At 35.7% G+C, this 26,844-nt stretch overlaps 1 protein-coding gene and 1 non-coding gene across 8 annotated transcripts in view; both read left to right on the top strand.

Annotated features, from left to right (window-relative positions):
* LOC127875316 (helicase-like transcription factor) overlaps positions 1–12,584 on the top strand; it is a 68,952-nt gene extending 56,368 nt beyond the window's left edge. For 6 of the 7 annotated variants that reach the window (XM_052420288.1, XM_052420291.1, XM_052420290.1 and 3 more), the window contains exons 21-25: positions 2,882–3,009; positions 6,304–6,500; positions 9,353–9,646; positions 10,656–10,736; positions 11,018–12,584. In XM_052420288.1, coding sequence (XP_052276248.1) covers positions 2,882–3,009; positions 6,304–6,500; positions 9,353–9,646; positions 10,656–10,736; positions 11,018–11,167 — 850 coding nt within the window. In that variant the 3' untranslated portion in view covers positions 11,168–12,584. Of the gene's footprint in view, positions 1–2,881; positions 3,010–6,303; positions 6,501–8,039; positions 8,187–9,352; positions 9,647–10,655; positions 10,737–11,017 lie in introns of those variants that run through there. The other variant, XM_052420292.1, reaches the window with a different exon arrangement.
* A 4,037-nt stretch (positions 12,585–16,621) lies between these two features.
* Positions 16,622–16,749, top strand: LOC127875489 (U8 small nucleolar RNA). The gene has a single exon (XR_008047456.1). It is a non-coding gene; the product is annotated as a U8 small nucleolar RNA (small nucleolar RNA).
* Positions 16,750–26,844: the final 10,095 nt, after the last annotated feature.

The following is a 26,844-nucleotide window of genomic DNA, read 5'->3' as shown; positions in this document are numbered from 1 at the left end:
CTTAAATGGCTATGTATGGCTATAGTTAAATCTTGTTATTACTCTAGAGGCCACAGTTTTTGTCCAATCTTCATGAAATTTGGTCAGAAGATTCATCCCAATTATATCTTCGACGAGTTCAAAATGATGCCGGTTGGTTGAAAAACATGGCCGCCAGGGGACAGGTCATTTTTCCTTATATGGCTATAGTAAAACCTTGTTAACACTCTAGAGGCCACATTTATTGTCCAATCTTCATGAAATTTGGTCAGCAGATTTGTCCTATTGATATCTTGGATGAGTTTGAAAATGGTTACGTTTGCTTGAAAAACATGGCTTCCAAGGGGCGGGGCATTTTTCCTTATATGGCTATATATTGCTATAGTAAAATCTTGTTAACACTCTAGAGGCCACATTTATAGTCCGATCTTTATGAAACTCGGTCAAAAGATTCATCCCAGTTATATCTTGGAGAAGTTAAAAAATGATGGCGGTTGGTTGAAAAACATGGCCACCATGGGGGCGGGGCATTTTTCCTCATATGGCTATAGTAAAACCTTGTTAACACTCTAGAGGTCACATTTATTTTCTGATCATCATGAAACTTGGTCAGAAGATTTGTCCCAATGATATCTTGGATGAGTTTGAAAATGGTTTTGGTTGCTTGAAAAACATGGCCACGAGGGGGCGGGGCATTTTTCCTTATACGGCTATTGTAAAACCTTGTTAACACTCTAGAGGCCACATTTATTTTCCGATCTTCATGAAACTTGGTCAGAAGATTTGTCCCAATAATATCTTGTTATCTCAGGTGAGCGACTTTGGGCCTTTCAGGCCCTCTTGTTTTATTAATGCACTCATACCTTTGCCATGTTTTTCAAGCTTTGCTCCATCACTTAATTCTCCCTGTTATATCTATTGAGCCTTGTTTTGTGAAAACTGGGTTTGATGCATGTGCATTTAGAATTGTGCCAGATAAACCTCGGCCGTTTGCACATGCTATTCAATGATGACCCTTTCTGTAGGGTGTTCAGGCAGGACCAAAATTGTTGTGACATTTTTTCCATTGTAAAATGTATTGAAAATGAATATGAAAAAGTCAAAAGGTGGCCTTGTTTTATCAAAATTCCGCTGGCCAATTTTGCTTCAATATAGATGAGGCTCGTACCAAAATGTTCAGTATACATTGGGCTTCAAGTGTATACCTGGCCGAAGATAAAGGTCAAGATCACAAAAAATATGAAAATATCATTAAAACTTCTGTGGCAACAACAGTTAATGAAAAATTTTCTTGCGGGCAGGCATAAAAGTGAACCCTAATGTATCACAAAGATTTTGGTAGGTCCAATATCTGAATTGATGCAAAAGGGGCCTGAGGGATTGTGGTTTTAGGGATGACCTTGAAAATTTGAAAATCCCTTATTTGCTTTTGCTTGTCATAATTTGATCAGATCTTTAGATTCGATTTCATTTCTAAAATAGTTGTGGAATTCCCTTTAATTTGATATATTACATAACCATTTTCACATAAAATTTAATATCGGCGCGGAAAAAATCCAAAATGGCAGCAAAATCAAAATGGCCGATCTTGAAATTTTCCCTTTTTCATCCAAAAACATAATATTTGTTCAAATGTGTGTTGAAAATACTAGAAACTTTTCATTTTCATAACCTGGAATAATAATATTCCAATTTTCATCAAAATATCAATGTTTTTATGACTTAACAACTTTTATTAAAAATCCATGGCGGTCATTTTGGGCGTCTTTATGGCGGCCATCTTGGATTTTTTTGCCAAAAAGGCGTAAATTTTCTGAAAGCTGAAACGCAAACAAACATTTTGATGTATGTTGTTATAAGTAAATTTTGAAAATTAAGTGGTTCCGGACTACATTTATTAAGAAATCCCTAGAATTTTGTTCATTTGGGTGCCATAATAACATACTGTAACGTTTCAACAGAGAATTTATCTCTTAAAATACTTACACGTCTTATCTTAAAAATGTTATAACTCGGAAACTACTTATCCGATTTTCAAATTTTATAGACTGATGCAATTGTTAAACATTACTCTTCTTAGAAATATGAATAAAATAACAAGGAAACTTCAAACTCATTAACCCCCTGAACACCCTACTTTCTGCTTTCATTGTTATCCCCAGCCATAGGAGGAAGGATATTGTTTTGGCGTTGTCCGTCTTTCCGTCCGTCCGTCCGGAGCCATATCTTGGAAGTGCTTTGGCGGATTTTATTGAAACTTGGTATGAGTACATATATGGATTAGAGGATGATGCACGCCAAATGGCAATGTACACCATCTATTAATAACAGAGTTATGGCCCTTTGTATCTTGAAAAAATGCTTTTTTGTGTGTCCGGAGCCTTAACTTGAAAGTGCTTTGGCGGATTTAATTGAAACTTGTTATGAGTGTCAAGAAGCATATTGGCGGGGATATCAATTCAACAAATTTGCTTGTTTTTTCTGCTTAATGGAGGTCTCTTATAAGCAAAAATCCAGTTTAGACGGAAAGTGTTGTCCCTGATTAGCCTTTGCAGGCTGCACAGGCTAATCTGGGACGACACTTTAAGCACATGCATTAAGCCCAGTTTTCCAAGAGGGAGGGTCATTTCTTTTATTAACTCTTTCCCACTTAGAAGCAAAGTGAAAATGGTAATATGCAAACAGCATAAAACCAGAACAGCCTGCGAGTAACTCGCAGTCTGTTAAGGTTTTATGCTGTTTGCTGCTAATAAGTATCTAGGGTTTGGAGATGAAGCATTGAAAACTTGTACCGGATCTATTAAGAAAGGTCTTAAATTAAATATAACTTTCTAAGGGACTACAAATGTGTGAAAATACGTATCTAAGTGGTAAAGGGTTAAAGAATTCATCCCTTTTCCAGATATTTCAAGCAGGGCACGCTGCTGCACCATTACGGGGATGTTCTGGCCATCCTGATGAGACTGCGACAGCTGTGTTGCCACCCCTTCCTGGTGGCCAAGGCCGCAGAAGCTGTCAAGGAGACACTAGGTACACACTTGGCCTTCTTGGTTCATATCAGCCTTGCTCTAATCAGGGCTTAATTCATGTGCGTGAAGTGTTGTCCAAGAAAAGCCTGTGCAGTCTGCAAAGTCTTATCAGGGACTTACTCTCTGAAACTGGATTTTTGCAAAGAAGATACTTTCTTTTAACCCTTTGCATGCTGGGAAATTTGTCATCTGCTAAAATGTTGTCTGCTAAATTTCTAAAATTAGCATTTTCTTCGATTTTTTTTTAAACAATATTATTAGAATAGCAAACAGTTTGGATCCTGATGAGACGCCACGTTCTGTGGCGTCTCATCTGGATCCAAACTGTTTGCAAAGGCCTTTAAAATTTGGTTCCAGCACTGAAAGAGTTAATGAAAATACCATAAAAGCGGAAAGTGTTGTCCCTGATTAGCCTCTGCGGACTGCACAGGCTAATTTGGGACGCCACTTCACGCCCATTCATAAAGCCCCATTTCCCAGAGAGAGGCTCATATGTACCAGGTAATTATGTGTCATTTTAAGGACGGCAGATTTATGTCCTTGAATTATGGCCTGTCAACCATTTAAGTACTTGAAACGCTTTAAAGGGTGTTTATAGGAGTCCCTGTAAGTTTGTTGGATTATCTGCATACGTTTGTGGAGTGAACTTTTACCATGTTTCTCCAACAAATTTTTAGAAACTTATTCATTAACTTATCAGGGCTATATCTCAGAAACTTAAGATATCAATAAAAGTTTAAATAAGAGTTATTGCCCTTTTGTTGTTTTTAGCTGGGCGTTTTTGGAGAAAACCCGAGGTATTGTCATAGCCAGCTCGTCGTGTCGTCCGCCGTCTGACATCCGCCGTCCGCGTCGTGCTAAAACCTTAACATTGGCTCTAAAATCAAAGTGCTTTCACCTACAACTTTGAAACTTCATATGTAGATGCACCTTGATGAGTTCTACACGCCACACCCATTTTTGTGTCACTAGGTCAAAGGTCAAGGTCACTGTGACCTCTGAAAAAACACAAAAAAGAATTCTGACAAGCTTTCATTTATTCAAAACTGCACCCGTAGCCGAGCATGGCACCCGTTATGCGGTGCTCTTGTTGTATGATAAAACTAGTTAAGTCTTTATCTCAAATATGCTACAAGATTTCAACATGAAACTTCAGTCGTTTGTAGATGTCAATGTGGTGAATTAAAATGCGTACAAACAATTCCCTGCACTTAATATTTTTAGGACTTTACTGTAGATCAAAGGGTTTGCACCCATCCATAACAAAATTTATTTGTAGGCAGATATCAATTCAATGAATGTGCTTGTTTTAATTAAATGTGAAACAAAATCGGGTACGGCATAAGTTTTTCCTCTGACATTACATGTATGCCACTGGATTACATGGTTCATTCAGTTCATTAATTGCATTAAAATGATGTATTTGTGTGTTTGTGCTGGATTATTGTTATAACATGGGATCAATAGAAGAAGAGAAAAATTGATCCAAAGTGTTGCAATGTACGGCTAATTTTGCTAAATAAAAGCGGTGAGATTGCTTGTAGATTTCTTTTATAATGTAGAATGGACTCAAATAACGTGATGTTTTAAATTAAGTGATTTTGTTGAACAATTCACAGATTGAGAACCTTGTCAGTGACTTAAAAGAGTGTTAAATTTTATAATTGTGTTGTATTGTTCTTTTACTTTTTGACAGTAATTGACATAAAATTTGTAGGGTAATTTATTTAATCAAAAGATCGTTCCTTTGTTAGTTGATCAAAGAATGTCTATCCACAAAGAATTGTGTACTTGCATTGATTGTTTTAAAACGGAAAAGGATGATGATGATGATGAACAAATGTATCATGTATGCTGCATGCAGATTTTCAACTTATCAATGAAAGCAAACAAAAACTAGACAAAAATAAAATCGGTGATTTTAATCCCTACAAAAACTTTAATGAGTATAGCCGGTAGAGGTTTTACTTTTATAGGCCAGTTTGAAAAAAGTGTCTCAAAAGAGAATTTGAGATTTTTTTTATATGATAATATTAATAATGCTTCTTGACCTAGGGGTACACATTTTGCAAGTTGTAAATGGAAGCTTTCTTGGTTAATGGTATTTTGCTTTGATTGATGAAACAAGCATTTAAGTTTGAACTAATTTATGTGTTCTACTGAGTATGTAACATTTGGAATGCTGATTCAATGTTAATCGAGGCATTTAGTGATATTTTGTCTTGCTACCAGAGCTCCAGATAAAGATTTAGTCTAAAGGGTATTTTACCCCCTGATATTATTGTTAAAGGGTATTTAACTCCTTTGTTTCTGCCATAAAGGGTATTAAGGAATATTTAGTGGTATACACCATTTCCATAGAAAACTGACAGCACATGGTGTGTTTAATCTAGAAATATTATTATTTGTTTCCGATATTAAGAAATGCAAACACAATAAATTTTAAATGATGATATGAACTAACTTTCTTTTAAATATTCATGTCTTGTCTTGTGTCTTTCTTGCATATAGTATTCATATAGTACATGAACATCATTTTGCAATTTAACTATGTTATGGCACTGTTTGTACAATTGAAAATAAAGTCACACTGCCTGTGGTCTATGTAAGTAAACTATAAACTTCTTCAACAATGAGATGGCTTAAAATTATTTTAACAATTTTATAAGCATCATATGATTTATCTCTATTGGCATAATATACGGTTACTTCCTGCGGGAGCCGCTGTTCACTTGAAAATCCCTTTTCCCAAATAAGAACTCGATGGGCCGCCATTTTGATTACAAGGTTTTTTTTATCGACTTACTTTTGATTAAAAGGTTAACTTACACTAAACACTCAACTGGATTATTGGTTAAAACGATTACGCACTTTAATCGATCAAAAATATGTGCCAAGATTTGTATTGCGTAATGTTATGTACTGGGCCGATTTTTAAAGCACTTATTTTTTATTTTTCAATGCGTAAATACGCAGATGCGCATCTTATCTGGAGCTCTGCTTGCTACTCTGATTTCTGTTTGAATTGTATTTCCTTTGGCTTAACTGGAAAGCTCATAAGTAATGTTGCTATTACTACACTTAGTTCAATTCATTTAATTTAATCATTTTTGGCTTTTGCTTTTAACAATTGAATGCAAATATTTTGATTATCTCTTGAATGAGTTTAAAAATAAATATTGTAGGTAAAGCCTTGCCATGTAAACCTGTCTTCAACTCTATTAAATTGTCTCATTCTCTTTAATTCAAATGTTTAGCCTTTCTTAAGTAGCTGTATGATTGTGCCATTGTGCAGGTGAGCTCTCTAGTTGTGATGGAGCCCTTAGTGAGGAAATGCGTATGAAGCTCATAGGCACCCTGATCACTGTGCTGGGCTCAGGGACAGACGAGGAGTGTGCCGTGTGTCTGGACGCGCTCAGGTCACCTGTGATCACGCACTGCGCCCATGTATTCTGTCGACCCTGCATTGAGTCTGTTATCAGAAACGAGAGGGTGAGTGGGTAGCTTGACAGTGTTGTGTTATTAGCTCGGCGTTTTTGGAGAAAACCCGAAGTATTGTCATAGCCAGCTCGTCATTTCGTGTCGTTCGCCGGTGTAATGCTAAAACCTTGACATTTTGCTCTAAAATCAAAGTGCTTCCACCTGCAACTTTGAAACTTCATATGTAGATGCACCTTGATGAGTTCTACATGCCACACCCATTTGTGGGTCACTAGGTCCAAGGTCACTGTGACCTCTAAAAAAAATATTCTGACAAGCTTTCTTTTATTATGCCCCCCTTCGATGAAGAGGGGGTATATTGTTTTGCTCATGTCGGTCGGTCCGTCCACCAGATGGTTTCCGGATGATAACTCAAATATGCTTAAGCCTAGGATCATGAAACTTCATAGGTACATTGATCATGACTTGCAGATGACCCCTATTGATTTTCAGGTCACTAGGTCAAAGGTCAAGGTCACAGTGACTCAAGACAGTAAAATGGTGTCAGAATGATAACTCAAGAATGCTTACGCCTAGGATCATGAAACTTCATAGGAACATTGATCATGACTGGCAGATGACCCCTATTGATTTTAAGGTCACTAGGTCAAAGGTCAAGGTCACAGTGACTCGAAACAGTAAAATAGTTTCCGGATGATAACTCAAGAATGCTTACACCTAGAATCATGAAACTTAATAGGTACATTGATCATGACTGGCAGATGACCCGTATCAATTTTCATGTCACTAGGTCAAAGGTCAAGGTCACAGTGACTCAAAACAGTAAAATGGTTTCCGGATGATAACTCAAGAATAATTAGGCCTAGGAGCATGAAACTTCATAGGTACATTGATAATGACTGGCAGATGACCCCTATTGATTTTCAGGTCACTAGGTCAATGGTCAAGGTCACCGTGACAAAAAACGTATTCACACAATGGATTCCACTACAACTGACAGCCCATATGGGGGGCATGCATGTTTTACAAACAGCCCTTGTTAAAAACTGCACTTGAGCCGAGCGTTTGCACCCGTTATGCGGTGCTCTTTTTTGGTTGGAATTATCATCAAAATTGGATTAGAAAGTCTCTCAAGAAAATAAGATATTTTGGGCTTTATTTGTATCCTCTTTTTTATATGCTTCACGTTTATAAATGATGACAAAGCAAACCTTTATTTATACATTGTTCTAAGTAATTATTAAGCTTAGTCAAGTTTGTAATTGTCACATCGGACCCTCTTGGTCTGTGAAAGAAATTGATCTAACATTTGATGGTAGTAGCAGATAATACTGAGATGTTCCTTGCTTATTAGAAGAAATTATTTTTTTCACTTTCTCTTTGAAATTATTCTAATGTTTTTTTCTCATGAAACATTTCTGTTTTCGTTTTTTTTCCCAAAGAAGTCCCTTCTTAACCCATTTTAGAAGGAAAGTGGTGACCCTGATTAGCCTGTGCAGACTGCCTAGACTAATCTGGGGTAACACTTGACACACTTGCATGAAGCCCCATTTTCTTAGACCAAGGCTCAATGTTAAATGTTCTTTGAAGAACAAAATGCTCCCTCTGTAGCCGTCACCCTCGCTGCCCGCTGTGTAGAGGAGATGTAGACGCAGACAAGCTGCTAGAGGTCCCTGCAGAGGAAGACCTGGAACAGGAAGCCAATGGGTCACCTGCCATTGCTGCAGAGTCATGGAAATCTAGTGCTAAGGTAAAATGTCACCCTCCATGGCTGCAGTCATGGAAATCTAGTGCAAAGGTAACATGTCACCCTACATGACTGCTTAGTCATGGAAATCTAGTGCTAAGGTAACATGTCACCCTCCATAGTGGCAGAGTCATGGAGATCTATTGCTAAGGTAACATGTCACCTTCCATGTCTGCAGAGTAATGGAAATCTAGTGCTAAGGTAACATGTCACCCTTCTTGTCTTCAGAGTTATGGAAATCTAGTGCTAAGGTAACATGTCACCCTCCATGTCTGTAGAGTCATCGAAATCTAGTGCATGTCACCCTCCCTTGCTGCAGAGCCAATTAACTCTAGTGCTTAGGAAATATTTAACCTTCTTTGGCAGCAGAGTCATGGAAATTCAGTGCTAAGGTAAGATGTCAACCTCCATGTCTTCAGAGTTATGGTAATCTAGTGCTAAGGTAACATGGCACCCTCTGTCGCTGCATTGTCATGGAAATCTATTGCTTAGGTAAGATGTTCCATGTATGAGTGGCACTTTGGGAAAACAGGGCTTAATGCATGTGCGTAAAGTGTATCCCAGATTAGTCTCTAAAATCAGATCTGGACTGCTCAGGCTAATCTGGAAAGATACTTTGCACACAATCATTAAACCTGATTTCTCAGACTAGGCACATTTGCTTCTCACTGCAAAAGTGTGAAAATCTTGTGTATAACATAGAAGTTTAAGTTTCGCAATGTATATTTTGTGTAACCAAAAATGAGAACTAGGAGAGCCATTCTCTTCATGCATGATAATTGTAGAATTGTTATTGAAAAGTCGAAATTTCTTTATGTAAAGAAGAGCATTAAAATGTCTACAAATTTTTGTACCCAATCTTCTGCAACTGGCTCAGAACACTTGTTAAAAAAAGTGTCTTCAAAAAGCTCCAAGCTGGTTAAGTTAATAGGTCATTGCGGCCATTTGAAGAAAACACATTTTAATATTCTAGTCTTATAAGCCCATGCTTATTAGCTGTCTATTGGTTTCATACTAAGCAAATATTTATCTTCCAATATCAATGTACTGGTCCAATTTCTTTGCTTCCACTTAGCGACCTAGTGTCATCTTGACCCTCTGGTTTGTTTTGGATTCCAAATGAATGCCAATCGAGCAAAATTGCCTCCCATTGCAGGCTGATGCCTTGATGAACTCCATACTAAAACTCCGTGTAGAGGACCCTGCCATCAAGAGCGTGGTGGTCTCGCAGTTCACTAGCTTCCTGAACGTGCTCGAGCACCCACTCACGGCTAATGGTTTCCGGTTTGTGCGTCTGAACGGCTCGATGAACCAGAAGTCCCGTACAGAGGCCATAGAGGAGTTCTCGAACCCCTGTGCGGGCTCTCCCACCATAATGCTGCTGTCTTTGAAGGCGGGCGGGGTGGGAATCAACCTGACCGCCGCTTCCAGGGTGTTCCTGCTTGACCCAGTAAGAGAACATTATTAGTGTCTGCTATATTTTTGACATTATGTAAGGGAACTTTGTTGACATGTAAGGGAACTTTGTTGATATAATGCTTGATAAAAATTTTTATCAGTTGTTATATTTATTTTCCTTTAGGTATACCATTTGCTCTTTTTTGAATGTTAACTGTTAATTGAATATCAAGTGATATCATAGGGCACAAGTAATATTTTGATTAATATTTGATGATAGAACTAACAGTGGTCAATATCTTCATAGATTTTATCTCGACATTAGATTTATTTGTGTTAAGGTCACTGTTCTCATTTTTTATGTATTTCTGGAGTGTATTATATATATAGGATCTGGCACGAGTTGTCATATCATACCATATTTTATTAAACGAGTTCAGGAATTTTGTTAGTAAGCGAGCCTTTGGCGAGCTTACTAATGAATTTCCTGGACGAGTTTAATAAAATATGGTATGATATGACAACGAGTGTCAGATCTTTTTTATCACATGCGTTTAAATGAGCAAATTAAATAAATATTTACGCAAACATAATGATAAATCCAGAATGTTGTTTACATTTCGTGACGTCATTTGACGTTGCAACGTCATTTCAGCAAAATAACAAAATGCCATTGGTCAATAAACGAAAACTAAGCCAATGAAAAACGCTTAAAGATGTTGTATTACACATGTGTGATATAAAAAAAATATGTAATGATTGTATTACATGGGAAACAGGGTATAGCATGTGATAAAAACCCTTTACCACTCAGATACACATTTTTATGTGTTTGTAGTCCCCTAAGAAAAAAAAATAAAAAATGTAAGACCTTTCATACTAGAGTCAAGTTTTAAAGCCTTATTTCCAACCCTAAGGTACTGATGAGCAGTAAACAGCATAAAATCTTAACAGACTGCAAGTTCTTCGCAGACTGTTCTGGTTTTATGCTTGTTGAATACAGCCATTTTCACTTTGCTTCTGAGTGGGTAAGGGTTATGAACTGAAGAGAATGTTTGCAGGCCTGGAACCCAGCCTCTGAAGAGCAGTGCTTTGATCGCTGTCACAGGCTGGGACAGACCAGGGATGTCGTCATAACCAAGGTAGGCTACAACATTCATTGCATGATGTGATGAGCTGTGTTCTGGGAAAACAGGACTTAACTACTGTACTGGAAACATAAATGACCAGAGCTGGGCTTAATGCATGTATATAAAGTGTTGTCCCAGATGAGCCTGTGCAGTCAGCACAGGCTAATCAGGTTTGACGCTTTCCGCGCAAAAGGTGCTAAGAAGAGACTTCCAGCAAAATACACAATAAAAACACACTTTACGCACATGCAATAAGCCCAGTTTTCTAAATCACTGGTTATTTATGTTTTCAGTACATAGTTGAGGACAGCGTGGAAGAGCGGATGTTACAGTTGCAGGAGAAGAAGCTTCATTTGATGCAGGGTGCCTTTGGACAAAAACAGTCAGCAGAAGAGCGGCGACAGAAACGCATTCTCGACATTAAATCTCTCCTCAACCTGTAAGCTGTCGGAAAGAAGACGTAAAACACATGAACATTGCTGTTGAAAAACGGGGCTTAATGCATGTGCCTGAACTTCTAGATTAGCCCATGCACTCTGCACATGCTTATCAGGAATGACACATTCCACCTGAACTTGCACTGAAATGACTTTCTTAAAACAAAAAATACCATAAAAGTGGAAAGTGTCTTCTTGCTGATCTGGTACCACTTTATGCACATGCATTAAGCCCCATTTTCCCAGATTGAGGCTCATATCTTTTGGGATAGGACAATACCAAACAATACCAAACAGTATTAAAGACTTGATGTACTAGAGAGCATGTACTACGCATTTATACAGGAGTTTGGATGGAGTTGTTGTTAAACTGTTGTATTTGCATTGCTTGCCCTCTGTGTTCATATACATTGTGCAGTTTTAAGTTATATGAAGATCTTTTTAAATTTTCTAGTATTATATCAATGGTAACACACATTTAATATGTATCAAAAGTGCAATTGGTTTCAATACAAACTATAAACTGAAACCTGCACAAGAGTCTTCATGCGTGCTTTAAGAAAAAGATGATTAGAATGTGCTAATACTTTGTGAAAAAAGTTTGGTTGTAGGTTGTGGTTATGTTTTGTAGTGGCAATTTTTGCTACACATCAGCCATTAATGTATCCATGTTCATATGTTTTGTTGTTTTTACTTTTTGTAATATCATTTAACAGTTCTTATGTGCAAAATCATAATTAGAATTGACATTTTTTAACGCAGTTTAGTTTGTTTTACAGAATACATACAAAGCTAATAATATGGGCATTATATTGAATTTATTAAATATTATCAAAACATGTGGATTGCATGTCTTGGTATTTTACCATAAATTTTCGTTTCACCAATGCTCTCAAGAATAATATATGTACAAAGTTTAACAACAAATCATCTAAAAATAAATTGCATTAAAGGAACAATATATTCAAAGAATAAATTATAATCTAGAACATCCTGAATTGAATACAAAATTAGATATTTTTAGTTCTCATATCTGGAATGTGACTTCTGCCCTCATGTTTGAATGTAAATGCATCTCCTAGTGTTTTAATTTTCTGTTCTTGCCATGTTACTTTGATATTTTAGTTTTGTTCATTTGTTTAAAACAAAATTATAGATTTTATTTTTTTTATCAATATCGTGTCAGGTAGTATAATTATTTCATTGTTTTCAATGTTTTTTTGTTCACTTTTCTGCTTATATTAACATTTGACAGCGCATTACAGGTTAGCACTAAGCCAAGTATTTCCATCAATTACAATGTATTTCATGTGCATTTTTGTAAAAGAAAAATCAACTGTTAGTCTGCAAACGTTATGATTAATAAACTGCCATGTGATTTACAGAATGTAAGCCAAATTAACAATAAACGTTTTAATTATTATTGGTTCTTAATATTTTTCTACATCATTGCAATAAGGGATAATCTTTTTATGCCTCCCTTCGAAGAAGAGGGGGTATATTGTTTTCGCTATTGTCTGTTGGTTGGTCGGTCCGTCCACCAGATGGTTTCCGGATGATAACTCAAGAACGCTTAGGCCTAGGATCATGAAACTTCATTAGTTAATTGATCATGACCGGCAGATGACCCCTATTGATTTTCAGGTCACTAGGTCAAAGGTCAAGGTCACAGTGACAAAAGATGTATTCACACAATGGCTGCCACTACAACTGACAGCCCATATGGGGGGCATGCATGTTTTACAAACAGCCCTTGTTTATTTTCAATTTATGCATGTGTGTGAATAACATTGTAGTAGTTTACTGGGCTTAATACGAGATTTTATCCTGATGGATATGTTGACCCATTCAATGGATAGGACATGTTTAACACACACGACTGGTAAAAATATTCCTGTACTGTGGCTCATTTGGTCATTGTCGGCTCGTGTACTACTTAAAAGTACCCCGGGAACACTTAAAGTGTACTACAATGTAATTAAGGTACGGAAAATACGCTTAAAAGCACCCGGCCAACATTAGAATGTACCGGAATTTTATTCCCGCCCTAAATCCGTTGTAGTAAAACGCGCTACCGAATACCGAAATAAAATTCTCTGGTTGAATTTAATACATTTATTTCCCATAGGGTCCCATTAACTCGCAACTTTCAATGCATTTTTCTTGTATTTCTAATATATCAAACTTTGCAAGACGTGAATCATTTGAAAGATTAATCTGTCCTCTTTCAATAAATGAAGTGACAAATATATAGCCTCGCATCTTCTACGGAAATAAAATTCGCCAACAGGCAAGCACCCTTGAAAAACAGAGTTTCGGTTGTGAAATTTCGAAAAAAAAGAACCTGTGTTTCTATAAAAACAACTCACACGTTCCTCTTTCAACGTTATCCCCAGTAAAATGCACCAAAATGTTGCAGACACGCATAGGATGCAGGATGAAATCACAAAAGGCATGATGCGATCGCTTAAACCTGAAGAGTAAAGAAACTCTCAGAAATAGCAGCGACATATACGAATGTGTGCATTGGTCTCTGCAAATAGGCACTTATTTAGTTTAATGTAACCTCTGTGGACAATCTTTTAGTATGCGTTTCGTTAATAAATAGGCCATTTTACGGAATATTGACATACATATGAACATTATTAATTTGAAGCAAAAAGCCGACAAAAAACTAAATTAGGCTCGATTGGTCATCGTCGGCCCGGGTACTACTTAAATGTACTTTTAAGTATACTTAAAAGTACCCCCGGCCCACGGACTCTAGATTACAATATACACTCCGTGCCCGTGTACCCAAGTTTTATTCCCGCTATAAATCCTATGTCGGTAAACGCACTACGGAATACCAAACATTTCTCTTTGCTAAAAACCTCTCTCAACTTTTTTTAGTATGAGTATCGATAATATGGAGGCCATTTAACAAAATTTTGACATCCATATGAACATAATTAATTTGGAAAAAAAAAATCCGACAACGATCAATTTAGTTTTACCTTTTAGTATATTGTCCGTACCCGGGGTACATGATGATGTACTTAAGATTGCCAGGAGTACTTTTAAGTAGTATCCGAGCCGACAATGACCAATCGAGCTGTACTGTGGGATGTCTTGTCTTGTCTTGTCGTGGATTTTCCTCCCTTTGGCATGGGAGCATTTCTCTGTAGAGGATGGGTTTTTCCATTCATTCACACATAATTTTCAACTTTTTCAAGCGTAACTTTTTCAACGTGAACTGGTGCGCATAACCAGAGTAGTATTTACAAGAAAAACAGCGAAAAACGTGAATGCGGTAGACATAAATAATTTGCCAAGAACACAGGCTTATATTAAGTAATTCTTTTGTTCTTCAAATTGCCATAAGCAGCATACAAACTGATATGCACTAGGATGACTTGAATGTGAGTAATATTAATGTTGTGCCAGTTCAATTGCGGATATATATGCGCTGTCTTAAATTCGCGAAACTAGGCCGGCAAGGCTAGCTCAGTTGGTAGAGTTTGACTAAAATCCGCGGGTCAAGGGTTCGATCCATGGCTCGGTCATATAACTTGTGTGGGTCATGAATCCCTCCTTACGACCGTATTCCCATACATCTTATTCAAGAAAGGCAAATGTTTAGCGCTACGGAAAGGATTGAAGACGCTCAAAACTCGAAAAGCTGTACACTGAAATATAGTTTTCCTCTTTAACACGCCGCTTTCACCAAATATTCAAATCAACAAGATTCATGCGAGGCCGTAACGGGCTGCGCGACAACACGAAACTGTACATCCTACTCTTCTGTGTGGCGTTTACCGTCTCCCATACAGCATATTGATATACCATGAAACACCAGACAGAAAAAGGTCATTTTAATAGTAAAATTGGTAAGTCAAACTGGAAGAGTTTAGTCAATCAAGGACCTACCGGTTTACGTGTTTGTTTAGGTCAATGAGTCAATTAAATATGAGGTGTAATAAATGAATGACAATTATGCATGGGGACGACGGAAATCTTATCTGTAAATTAATTGACGTAATCGCTGACCACGTTTTATACATGTATGCTGTTTGAATATTTTATCAAAATTGGTTTATAACATTGCATCTGTTAGTACTGGTTAACTAGTACATGTGTATACAGGATCAACGGGGTTTACACACAGGCTGGACAGAATGTAAACACATCGTTTAGAACTTCACATTGCAAATATCTCAAGGTATTGAAATTCATTTGCAAAAATCTTTAGTGCACAAAAGACAGTTTTTCTTGCAGTTTGTGTCGATATCTTCAGATTTAAGAATAAATAATTGAATACGTCTAAAATTGGTGCCAACATTTCACGTTGCGCATAACCGTGTACGTGAATGCGGTAGACATAAATAATTTGCCAAGAACACAGGCTTATATTAAGTAATTCTTTTGTTCTTCAAATTGCCATAAGCAGCATACAAACTGATATGCACTAGATGAAATTCTTACGAAAAAAGTCACGTGATCCTGCACCCTGTAACTAGCTACCCAAGGAAAGTATATTTTGGTGAACTTACAGCAGTGCTGTAATGCTGTTGAAAACGGTGATTAAATAAACTAAAACAAAGAGAACATCTTTAACTTGCGCAACGTGAATAAAAAAAAACATGCACTAAAATACATCGATGCAGTGCCGAAGAAATGCCATAATCTTAAAATCATATAACGTATAAGCAGTGTCTGAGAACGGTGTTACGATTCAAGTGTACATGTAATAGTTTTTGTTCAGAGGTTATTTATGACCCGCAGGCTGAAATTTTGGTGTTTACCACAAAGAGGAACAGACGATTGCTTGCTTGGTTTGGATAAGTGAGTTAAAAGTGTGATACGTTTTGTTAATGTGAAGGTAACAGTGTGTCCTAGAATATCCAAAAAGTCCTTTGTAAAATTAGGTTTTTTAATGTTATGGGGATGTAAATATAAATAGAGCAGACACTATTGATTACCAACATAACACACATTCTTTGAAAGGACGTTGGACAGGCTGGCTTAACACAGGGACCTATACAAACACTCACACACGCGCACTCACTGACACACAAACACAAGCGCACACACACACGCATATAATATATATATATATATATATATATATATATATATATATATATATATATATATATATATATATATATATATATATATATATATATATATATATCCTACATACAGTTAATGGTCAAGCTTAGCGCACAAGGTGATACCTTGATTAAACCTATTGGCTAAGTATAAAAATAGATATCTTAGAAGGGAGACAATTATTTTACAGGGAAGTAATACTTATAACTATAAGTCTCTGATTTTCAATTTTCCTGGTAAGAATTTAAGTTCGCGTAATAGCAATTGTAAAGTTTTGTTATTATGTGTATTTATAGCTTAAATGATTGATTTGACAAAAGTTTTGTTTAAGTCATTTATTAACATTTTTTTTCTTCTTTTCAATTGTCAACGGTAGGTTTCATTACTTACCTGTGGACTTTTGTCCATAGACTTATGATGAAACGTGGTTATGATCTCTTTGATTAAACCAGAGGCCTTGGCGGTCAGCGACGGCTGCCACGGTCATTTCTGATTGTCTATGACACATTAAACTGAAGCCTTCAAATAGATAATAATGACTAAATATCATAGGCAAACGATATGAATTCTGCCAGCTTAGTCATGACGGTACTTCGTTCGAAATGGTTTAAAAACTAACGTTCACTGATTTGTTTGTGTCTTCGATTCCCATGAAAGCCTCTGACGCTAATTGCAATTTTCTTTGTTTAACAATTATGAATTGTTAATAAACAGTTACATATTATAGTAAATTGGTAATCAATACAGCATGCAGCTAAGGTGAACCACGTTGCACAGGAAAACACATTTTAATAGGACATGACTTTTTCTTTGATAAATACTCGTACATTCGTTTGTTATACATATTTTCGCATAGTATTGGATGATTTGCAAAAGAATTGAGTTTCATGTTTTAGTACACGAATGACTTGATCAACAAATTAATCTTCTTGCACGTGGAATGTTGAAATGCGATATAAATCTATGTTTATATAAATTTTATAATTCTATGTTTATATAAATTTTATAATTCTAGATGGGTTCTTACACCAGAAAAAAATAAAATTAAAACCCAACGTGGCTCGTATGAATTGGTATGTTGCAGGCCAGTCAATTAATACTTTTTTAAAGACGTTTCAGCATTTCTACATGCACAATGATGGAACCATACATACCATACGTGCTAATATTGTAAGCTTGCACATAGTCAAATGATCACAATTTCAAATTTAAATAAAGACCTTTCTTAAACCGGAGATATATAAATTAGAAAAATGTTGCGGTAGAAAAGTGCATTTTGGTTTTGTTACATGTGTTTTAAAAACATTTCGTGTACCCTGGAATTGTGTACGAACAAGTAATCTTTGACAATTAAAATAGTCCTTATTTATTTGGAAGCATTATTATACTTTACAATTGATGTTCAATTTCAAATCTTTGAAAATGTTGAAGTTATTAATTGATATAAATAATTTTTGATATGCATAACACTTTTGGATAAATTCAGTTGTGAAGTTTATACATGCCGTTGCTCTTTAAATGCTGGAGAGAAAAAAACACAATCAAAGCGCTGAAGTCACTGCAGTTGTTGGCGTTTTGAACATATTTAATATTACTTGCAGTCATAGGATAAAATTCGCCCTGTTAACGTAGGCCAATCGAATGGACACGAAAAATGCAAACACCAATGTACTTTACTTTTAATTGTCTACAGTGGTACGATTTTGAAAAAAAAAACATCAAGGAGGAAAATGTCATTGATTCACAATCCCGCATAATTTTATAGGATTCACATAAACTCAACTTATGATTACAAAGATGAAAGAAAGAAATTCAACGTATATCCCAGATTGCGCTTAAAAAAGTATGTGAGTCTAACAAATAATGAATCACACCATAATTCTAATAATCAATGTATTGGTATCAACGGTGCGGTGGCATAGAGGTGAAATTCACTCTTTTTTTTAAATTGCACTCCTCTTTTTCTATCTCGAGATCTCGACTTAGCTTACTCGTCGCCACACGTTAGTCAGTCAATCAAATTTTTACATATGGTCGTTCATTGTGATGTTTATACAAAGGGAAGTAATCATCACATTAAAAGCCCGCTTTGACCAGCTACATTGTATAATTATATATTATATATGCGTACACAATATTTGCACATGTTACGCAAAATTTGATTGGCCATGAGATAGCTTAAATTCTCTCCTCTTTTGTTTAATACACACTTCTTTTATTTACTGCACCGTTCTTTTTTATTGCACTCCTCTTTTATTTAGCTTTGCACTCCTCTTTTTTGTATCTTGTGGCCTCGACTTAGTAACTCGAGGCCACGACATAGCTTACTCGTGGCCACGAGATAGTAAGTCGTGGCTACGAGATACAAACAAGAGGGCCTGAAAGGTCCAAAGTCGCTCACCTAAGATAACAAGATATTATTGGGACAAATCTTCTGACCAAGTTTCATGAAGACCGCCCCTTGGAAGCCATGTTTTTCAAGCAAACATAATTATTTTCGAACTCATCCAAGATATCATTGAGACCAATCTTCTGACCAAATTTAATGAAGATTGGACAATAAATGTGGCCTCTAGAGTGTTAACAAGGTTTTACTATAGCCATATAAGGAAAAATGCCCCGCCCCCTGGCGGCCATGTTTTTCAACCAAAGGGCATCATTTTTTAACTCTTTTAAGATATTATTGGGATGAATATTCTGAGCAAGTTTCATGAAGATCGGACAATAAATGTGGCCTCTAGAGTGTTAACAAGATTTAACTATAGCCATATATAGCCATATAAGGAAAAATGCCCCGCCCCTTGACAGCCATGTTTTTCAAGCAAAGGTTACCATTTTCAAACTCATCCAAGATATCATTGGGACAAATCTTCTGACAAAGTTTCATGAAGATCGGAAAATAAATGTGGCCTTTAGAGTGTTAACAAAGTTTTACTATAGCCATATAAGGGAAAATGCCCTGCCCCCTGGTGGCCATGGTTTTCAACTAACCGGCATCATTTTCGAACTCTTCCAAGATATTATTGGGATGAATCTTCTGACCAAGTTTCATGAAGATTGGACAATAAATGTAGCCTCTAGAGTGTTAACAAGATTTTACTATAGCCATATATAGCCATATAAGGAAAGATACCCCGCCCCTTGGCAGCCATGTTTTTCAAGCAAAGGTTACCATTTTTGAACTCATCCAAGATATCATTGGAAAAAATCTTCTGAGCAAGTTTCATGAAGATCGGAAAATAAATGTGGCCTCTAGAGTGTTAACAAGGTTTTACTTTAGCCATATAAGAAAAAATGCCCCGCCCCCTGGCAGCCATGTTTTTCAACCAACTGGCATCATTTTCAAACTCGTTCAAGAAATTATTGGGATGAATCTTTTAACCAAGTTCCATGAAGATCAGACAATAAATGTTGCCTCTAGAGTTTTAACAAGATTTTACTATAGCCATATTAGGAAAAATGCCCCGCCCCTTGGCAGCCACGTTTTTCAAGCAAACGTAACCATTTTCGAACTCAACCGTCATATCTAAAAAAGACATGTTCTGACCAAATTTCATGAGGATTGGACCAAAAATGTGACTTCTAGAGTGTTCACATGTTTTCACTTTATAAATATAGAGAAAACTGCCCCGCCCCCTGGCGGCCATGTTTTTTCACCGATCTGGACCATTTTCGAACACGTCCGAGATATTAATAAAACAAATGTTTACACCAAGTTTAATGATGATCGTGCAAAAATTGTGACTTCTAGAGTGTTCACAAGGTTTCTCTATAGCCATATAAGGAAAACTGCCCCACCCACTGGCGGCCATGTTTTTCAACGGACCGGTACCATTTTTGAACTCAACCAACATATCATTTTTACAAACATTTTGACAAGGTTACATGAAGATTTGGCATCAAATGTGACTTCTACAGTGTTCACAAGATTTTTCTTTTTTTTGACCTAATGACCTAGTTTTTTACCCAGCATAACCCAGTTTCGAACTCAGTCGAGGTATCAATGGAACAAATGTTCTGACCAAGTTTCGTGAAGATCGGAAATTAATGTGGCCTCTAGAGTGTTCTCAAGGCAAAATGTTAACGACGCACGATGGAGAAGAGGCGATCCCAAAAGCTCACCACGAGCACGTTTCATTTTTATTCATTTTCATTACTCTGCCACCCACCGATATTTTTATAATCGTAACATCTTCTGCAATGTTTAAGTCGTAAATTAAGGTATTTTAAATTCACTATTTTTCTATAGTTTCAATAGGCCAATACTTCCTCATCGGTTTCATTTATTCCGATTTAAATTTTTAATCCTAAAATACTACGTGTACTGAATTGAATGTCTATATTCAGTTACAGCGCCTGGTCTGTTGAAACCCTTTGTAACTAAAGCCCTGTCTGCGCAGTTTGGTCAGGATATGCGCTGTCCGCAATACATCACGCAAGGTTTCGTGGTATAATTAGGAATCTCCTGACGAACTGGGAGATGCTCCCTCTTCAGTAGATGTCCACCGTGGCGTTGAAGAGTATTCCATTGAAGTTGAAGTGCTCAGGCTGGAACATAGCTACGCTAGCCGCATATGGCATATGACCCATTTTCGCATGACGCGATTCTAAAAATATCTTTGTTTCTTATAAATGGAACATCTTAGCACAATACTTTTCGATATAAAATTGAAGTCAAACTGTGTTATTTATAGAAAGCTGGCAAATTTCGGTAGCGTCTCAGTCTTTCAAGAACGATTTCCATACCGACTGAAGAGTATGGTAAACATTTTGTGTTAGATAATGAAACGATTTCCGTTTTATGACACAATATTTTTTCGGTAGTTTCGTTTCCTCATCTTGGAAGCAATTCTGTGTTATCGACGTGTATCGATACTCCATTGTGTCTCTCCCGGACGATTAAGTAACGAGTCAAAATGTGAAGTATTATTTTAACATAGATCACACACAAAATAAAATCGAAAATGATCAACCCAAACAGTGTTGTTACTTTCTGTCGAGTTTCAGCGAATATTGATAAATTATTTCAGATTGTCACGAATTTTCCCAATGAACTGCGTTTTACTTATCATTTTGAAACAATAATTAAATGGAATTCCTATGAATATTTAAATAAAATAAAACGTTTTTCTTTTTTTTCGCTTGATTTTTTTTTCCCGTTTTTCTTCCGTTGATCTGATAAAGAATCGGCTGTTATTAAGGTTGGTAACTAGTAGCCTCATCTGCGCATGTTTATGAGTGAATTTTTAGTTCATTTAAAAGTCCTGCTGCAGATTTCCCATCCAGATCAGATCCCCCCCAACCCACCCCCGCAGTACTACCAGAAATCAGTCAAGCGCTCTCAACGAGGTTACGTCTTTTAGACGCATGATATCGGCATTACAATCTCGTCATCCCATTGGTGATCAGCAGTCGCTTCATTTCCCCGATTAATAGCCTCGGATTAGGAATGAACTGTGCTGCGCAAAAATACCGCTTGACTGACGTAGCACGTAGTGGACTATTTTAATAATTCATAAACTTACTCTTCCGCGACACGAATAGCTAAAAATATTTATTTTTTACTTTATAAATATACGATCCTTTCAAAATTATTTCATTTAACACGATATTCATATTATGTGTCAATTTGTAAATATATGTAGTTCAAGAACTGAAACAGCGCCGCGAATTATTCCTCGGCGCAGATGCGGCAGTTACCTGGTTTTGGGTCATTAGCAAAACTGGCTTGCAGAACTTGTTCTTAACCTTAGTTGTTCGCAAGCGAACAACTAAAAATGAAGTTGTGATGTTTTATTAAATGTATAATGCAAATTAGTATGCCCCCCTTCGAAGAAGAGGGGGTATATTGTTTTGCAAATTATTTATGTTTTGACGTGGTTTTAAATTTTAAAAGAGCCTCGCTCTGGGAAAACGGGGGCTGAATGCATGTGCGTAAAAAGTCGTCCCAGATAAGTCTGTGCAGTCTGAACAGACTAATCAGGAACAACACGTTCCACCACGGATTCTAGATTACACGTATAAGAAACGGGACCGTTACGCCAAATATCTTGTTGTGTCTAAGTCACGTGACCGTGTCGTAACTATCGATCTTTTATCGAAGCGCCGAGGTTATAAATTTGATGTACCCACTCACGTATTTTGTTAAATTATAGTTTCATTTCTAGGCCGATTTTGACAAATTATATATCATTAGAAAGCTTACGTAACTTAGTTTTCAGATATATCAATATATATTAAGTTTTTCTTCTGATTTCGGCAGCCCGGCGAGTTTTAACTTTAACTTTTGCAAATAACATACCGTTTTGGAGTTTTAGAATCTAGATTTACGGTTGACATGTTCGTACTTTATACCGATTTGTAGCGTTTATATTTGGAGTTCAGTTTTAAAAATAACATCTTGCTTAGGAGAATAGAATTCTGTATACGATAGAAAAAAAATTGTTTAAAAACGAAAGTAATTAAGGAATGAAGGCGGGAAAATGTAGCGCGCGTTCCTAACGCACTGAACTGATGCTACGGTCTTGGCGATTATGCTTTTGTTTAGATACCGGCCATTGAATTTCCTTTGCCATGATTATTATATTTTTTATGAAATATATTGAAATATTTTGTTCTAGAGACATATCCATAAAGCTTAGTATTAATGAAGCTTAATAAATTTACGATTTCAGCTCTTGATTATAACACAGAAAGGGTGTTAATTTTATGATGAAACAGCGTATACAAATGTATAGCGGGCCCTCTTGATATTTTTCGGCTTTGCATACTTCAAATATAATGGGTGTCAAAACATTCATCGTTTGTTGTTTATTATCAAAAAGGTAATTATGTAAAATTATATGAAAGGTTATTAACCATAAATTATCAATTAATTAAAATTATTTAAAGATTCTTGAAAATCACGGTCAACTGTCTATGCATGTATATTGAAATATCTTTATAAGTTAACAGAGTTATAAATATAAAGAATTCTAAATTAAAACTCTGTATTATTTGTATTTTTCGGAAAGATTATTTAACCCCGTTGTGGTCAAATGAGAATGCTGTTTTTAATTATGTTGTTATACATACCATACCATACACTCTTTATAGGACTACAAAATGACGGAGTTTTTTTACCGGTACCCGCTAAATAAGTTAAATGTTAAGTATTAGATTTTTTTAAATGTTTAAAATGTACATGTATAGGTATTAAGCACTTATAATTATTGTGATTTAGCTGGCTGACATCTATACAGTATTTAGTTTATGGCAATCTGTATGGGCAGATGACTATAAATGTTTTCAATACGCTACATATCTTATAAACGCAAAATTGAGTATTTGGCGTTACATTACTCCAAGAAATGACCACTAATACCACGAGAAGACATGGAGGTATGATAAAAAGTGTAATCTGACCAGACATTGCCACCTGTGGTAAGGGACCAATATACAAGTATAGGTCCCTGCTGTGGCGTATGACACCATAGTGTTATTTAGTATTTGTCGGCACAGTATCTGATCATAACGAGATAATTGGTTTGTGCTGCACACAGGGGCAATAAAACCACAGATCTATCAATAAACAAGATTATTGAGATATCTTTTTTTGAACACCGCGATAAAAATGCTCAAACCATGGACTCTAGATTACACGGATAAGAAACATGGCAACATTCTCAGAATCATCACTGCTATATGTGTAATCACCTAACAATTCGTCTAAAAATAATTTATATATTTGAGTTGAAGACGATGTACTGTTGTTTAAGTCTGAATAAACTATCTGTCTGCCTGTCTAAATCCAAGCCGTCATCGTCCCGGTGAAAAAAAATCTGATTTTCAATAGTTGGACATGATGCCCTGATGTCAAAATACGAAATGACCCGCGTAACACGGACCGTGATTTTCAAGAATCTTTAATAAATTGATAATTTAAGGTAAATAACATTTCAAATAATTATACATAATTACCTTGTTGATAATAAACAGCAAACGATGAATGTTTTTGACACCCATTTTATTTCAAGTATGCATGCAAAGCCGAATAATATCGAGAGGATCCGCTATATACGCTGTTTCATCATAAATTTTACACCCTTTCTGTGTTATAAACAAGAGCTGAAATCGTAAATTTATTAAGATTCATTTATAATAAGCTTTATTGATATGTTTCGTGAACAAAATACTACAATATATTCCATAAAAAAAATATAATAAGATGGCAAAAGAAATTCAATGGCCGGTTTCTAAACAAAAGCATAATCGCAAAGACCGTAGCATCAGTTCAGTGCGTTAGGAACGCGCGCTACATTTTCCCGCCTTCATTCCTTAATTACTTTCGTTTTTAAACAAATTTTTTTTTCTATCGTATACAGAATTCTATTCTCCTAAGCAAGATGTAATTTTTAAAACTGAACTCCAAATATAAACGCTACAAATTGGTATTAAGTACGAACATGTCAACCGTAAATCTAGATTCTAAAACTCCAAAACGGTATGATATTTGCAAAAGTTAAAGTTATAACTCGCCGGGCTGTCAAAATCAGAAGAAAAACTTAATATATATTGATATATCTGTTTACTACGTAACGTAAGCTTTCTAATGATATATAATTTGTCAAAATCGGCCGAGAAATGAAACTATAATTTAACAAAAGACGTGAGTGGGTACATCAAAATGTATAACCTCGGCGCTTCGCTTTACGCTAATCGTAAAAGATCGATAGCCACAACACGTTAAAACGCGCGGTGCTAAAACATAAAATGTGTATTTCTTGTGTTTAACTCGCTATAAATCCATTAATAACAACGGGAATATACTAAAAGTTATATTTTTTTGAAAGAGGAATTAATAAGCAACAAGATAACGTATAAACCAATAAAATCGGATGAATAGTTTTTGCATAAGATTGAATTTACTACAGTAAGGGTCAAATACTCGATTCATCTCCTGTCAATATACACTCCGTGGTTCCACTTAGACTGGATTTTTTCAATTTGTAATCCCTTCTACCCAGAAGATGCCATCAGCACTTTTTGCAAACTTTACTAATAACATACTATTCAAGGAGGCTAAAGGATTCCGAAATTCCAAATTTCTTTCCTAATTACCATGACTGCAAAGTGGTGATATGCGTACATTTTTATCAAACCAACATTTTTAATTGACATACATATTCAGTCTTCTCTACTTCTTACGTATAACATAAGCTTTACAAATGTGACCGATGCAGTTTTTTCAGCTATTTTCAAGTGCGTGTACATGTAAATCATTCATTGCTACAAGTGTCTTGTACATCTTCATATCTACACTTCATTTAAAAAAAATTCAGTTGGAGAAATGTGGAAGTAATTTGCTCGAATAACTTTTATTCCGTTGACGACTCCAATCTACCCCCGGGTTATAAACAATAATTTATGAGGACCAATAACACACGATCTATGACAAGGACAATAACACAAATCTTTGAACAAGTTGCAATAACACCCACTCTTTGACAGGGGTCAAGCACACATAATCTTTGACAAGGGGCAATAACAACAAAGTTTTGAAAAGGGGCAACATCACAACATATTTGACAAGGGACTATAACACACAATCTTGGACAAGGGACAATAAAACACAATCTTAGACAAGGGGCAATAAAAACACAATCTTGAACAAGGGGGAATACCGAGTAGCACTACTTTTGACAAGGACATATAAGACAATCTTGGATAATGGGCAATTAAATATCATCTGTGAGAAGGGGAAATGCTGCTTCTTCATTTTAACATCCTTTACCCTATTTTATATTGACACCAGTGAAATAAATAAAGACACATTTCTCACATTGTACACAAGTTTACTTTGCATTTTACTCATACATTCATTTAGCTTGTAGTTATGAACTAATATAGATGAATGATATGATGTTACAAAAAAACTTTGAAATTGGAGATTAACACAGTGTGAAGAAACAAAAGCAAAATTAGTCAATAATTGTGCATTTAGTAATCAAAACACGCAATAATTAAGTTGATTATTGAGTTATGGTCACAATTTGAGTCAAAGAAAGTGCATGAAAATAAAATGCTAATAAACATAAAAAATACTTATTCTAACGTTAACAAAATGTACAACACAAAAACAAAAAATGATTCATCATAATTACAAATAAAGTTAAAAATAAAAATAAATTGTTCAAATAGAATATACATGAATACGAAAACATCACATGCTTCCAGTTATACTTTCTAGAACCTTGACAATTTGTTCCATATACTCAATTTTGAAAGGACGTCAAAAATACTTGCCCAAACATTTAATTGTTAAGTTAAACATTAACATACATCAATTGATGACAAGTGAATAACCAGAGGGATTACAGATGCTGTAGAAGAAAATCAAAAAGATAATTTTGAACATAATTAGGAACACTAGTCATGAATTAATTCTATATTTAACATGCTAAACTTTTTCTTAACAACAAGAACTATTTATATATTTTATATGACAGCATACGAGTTGTTCATAGAACAGTGTTTAAATCTATAATTTTAAGTTAAATTAATCTTTTACAGACAAGATGATAAAGAAATACTGAGGCTATCAATTGCTT

This window comes from Dreissena polymorpha, chromosome 3, assembly GCF_020536995.1.
Source record: "Dreissena polymorpha isolate Duluth1 chromosome 3, UMN_Dpol_1.0, whole genome shotgun sequence".
NCBI classification, from domain to species: Eukaryota; Metazoa; Mollusca; class Bivalvia; order Myida; family Dreissenidae; genus Dreissena; species Dreissena polymorpha.
This window is presented reverse-complemented; position numbering and strand designations above follow the sequence as displayed.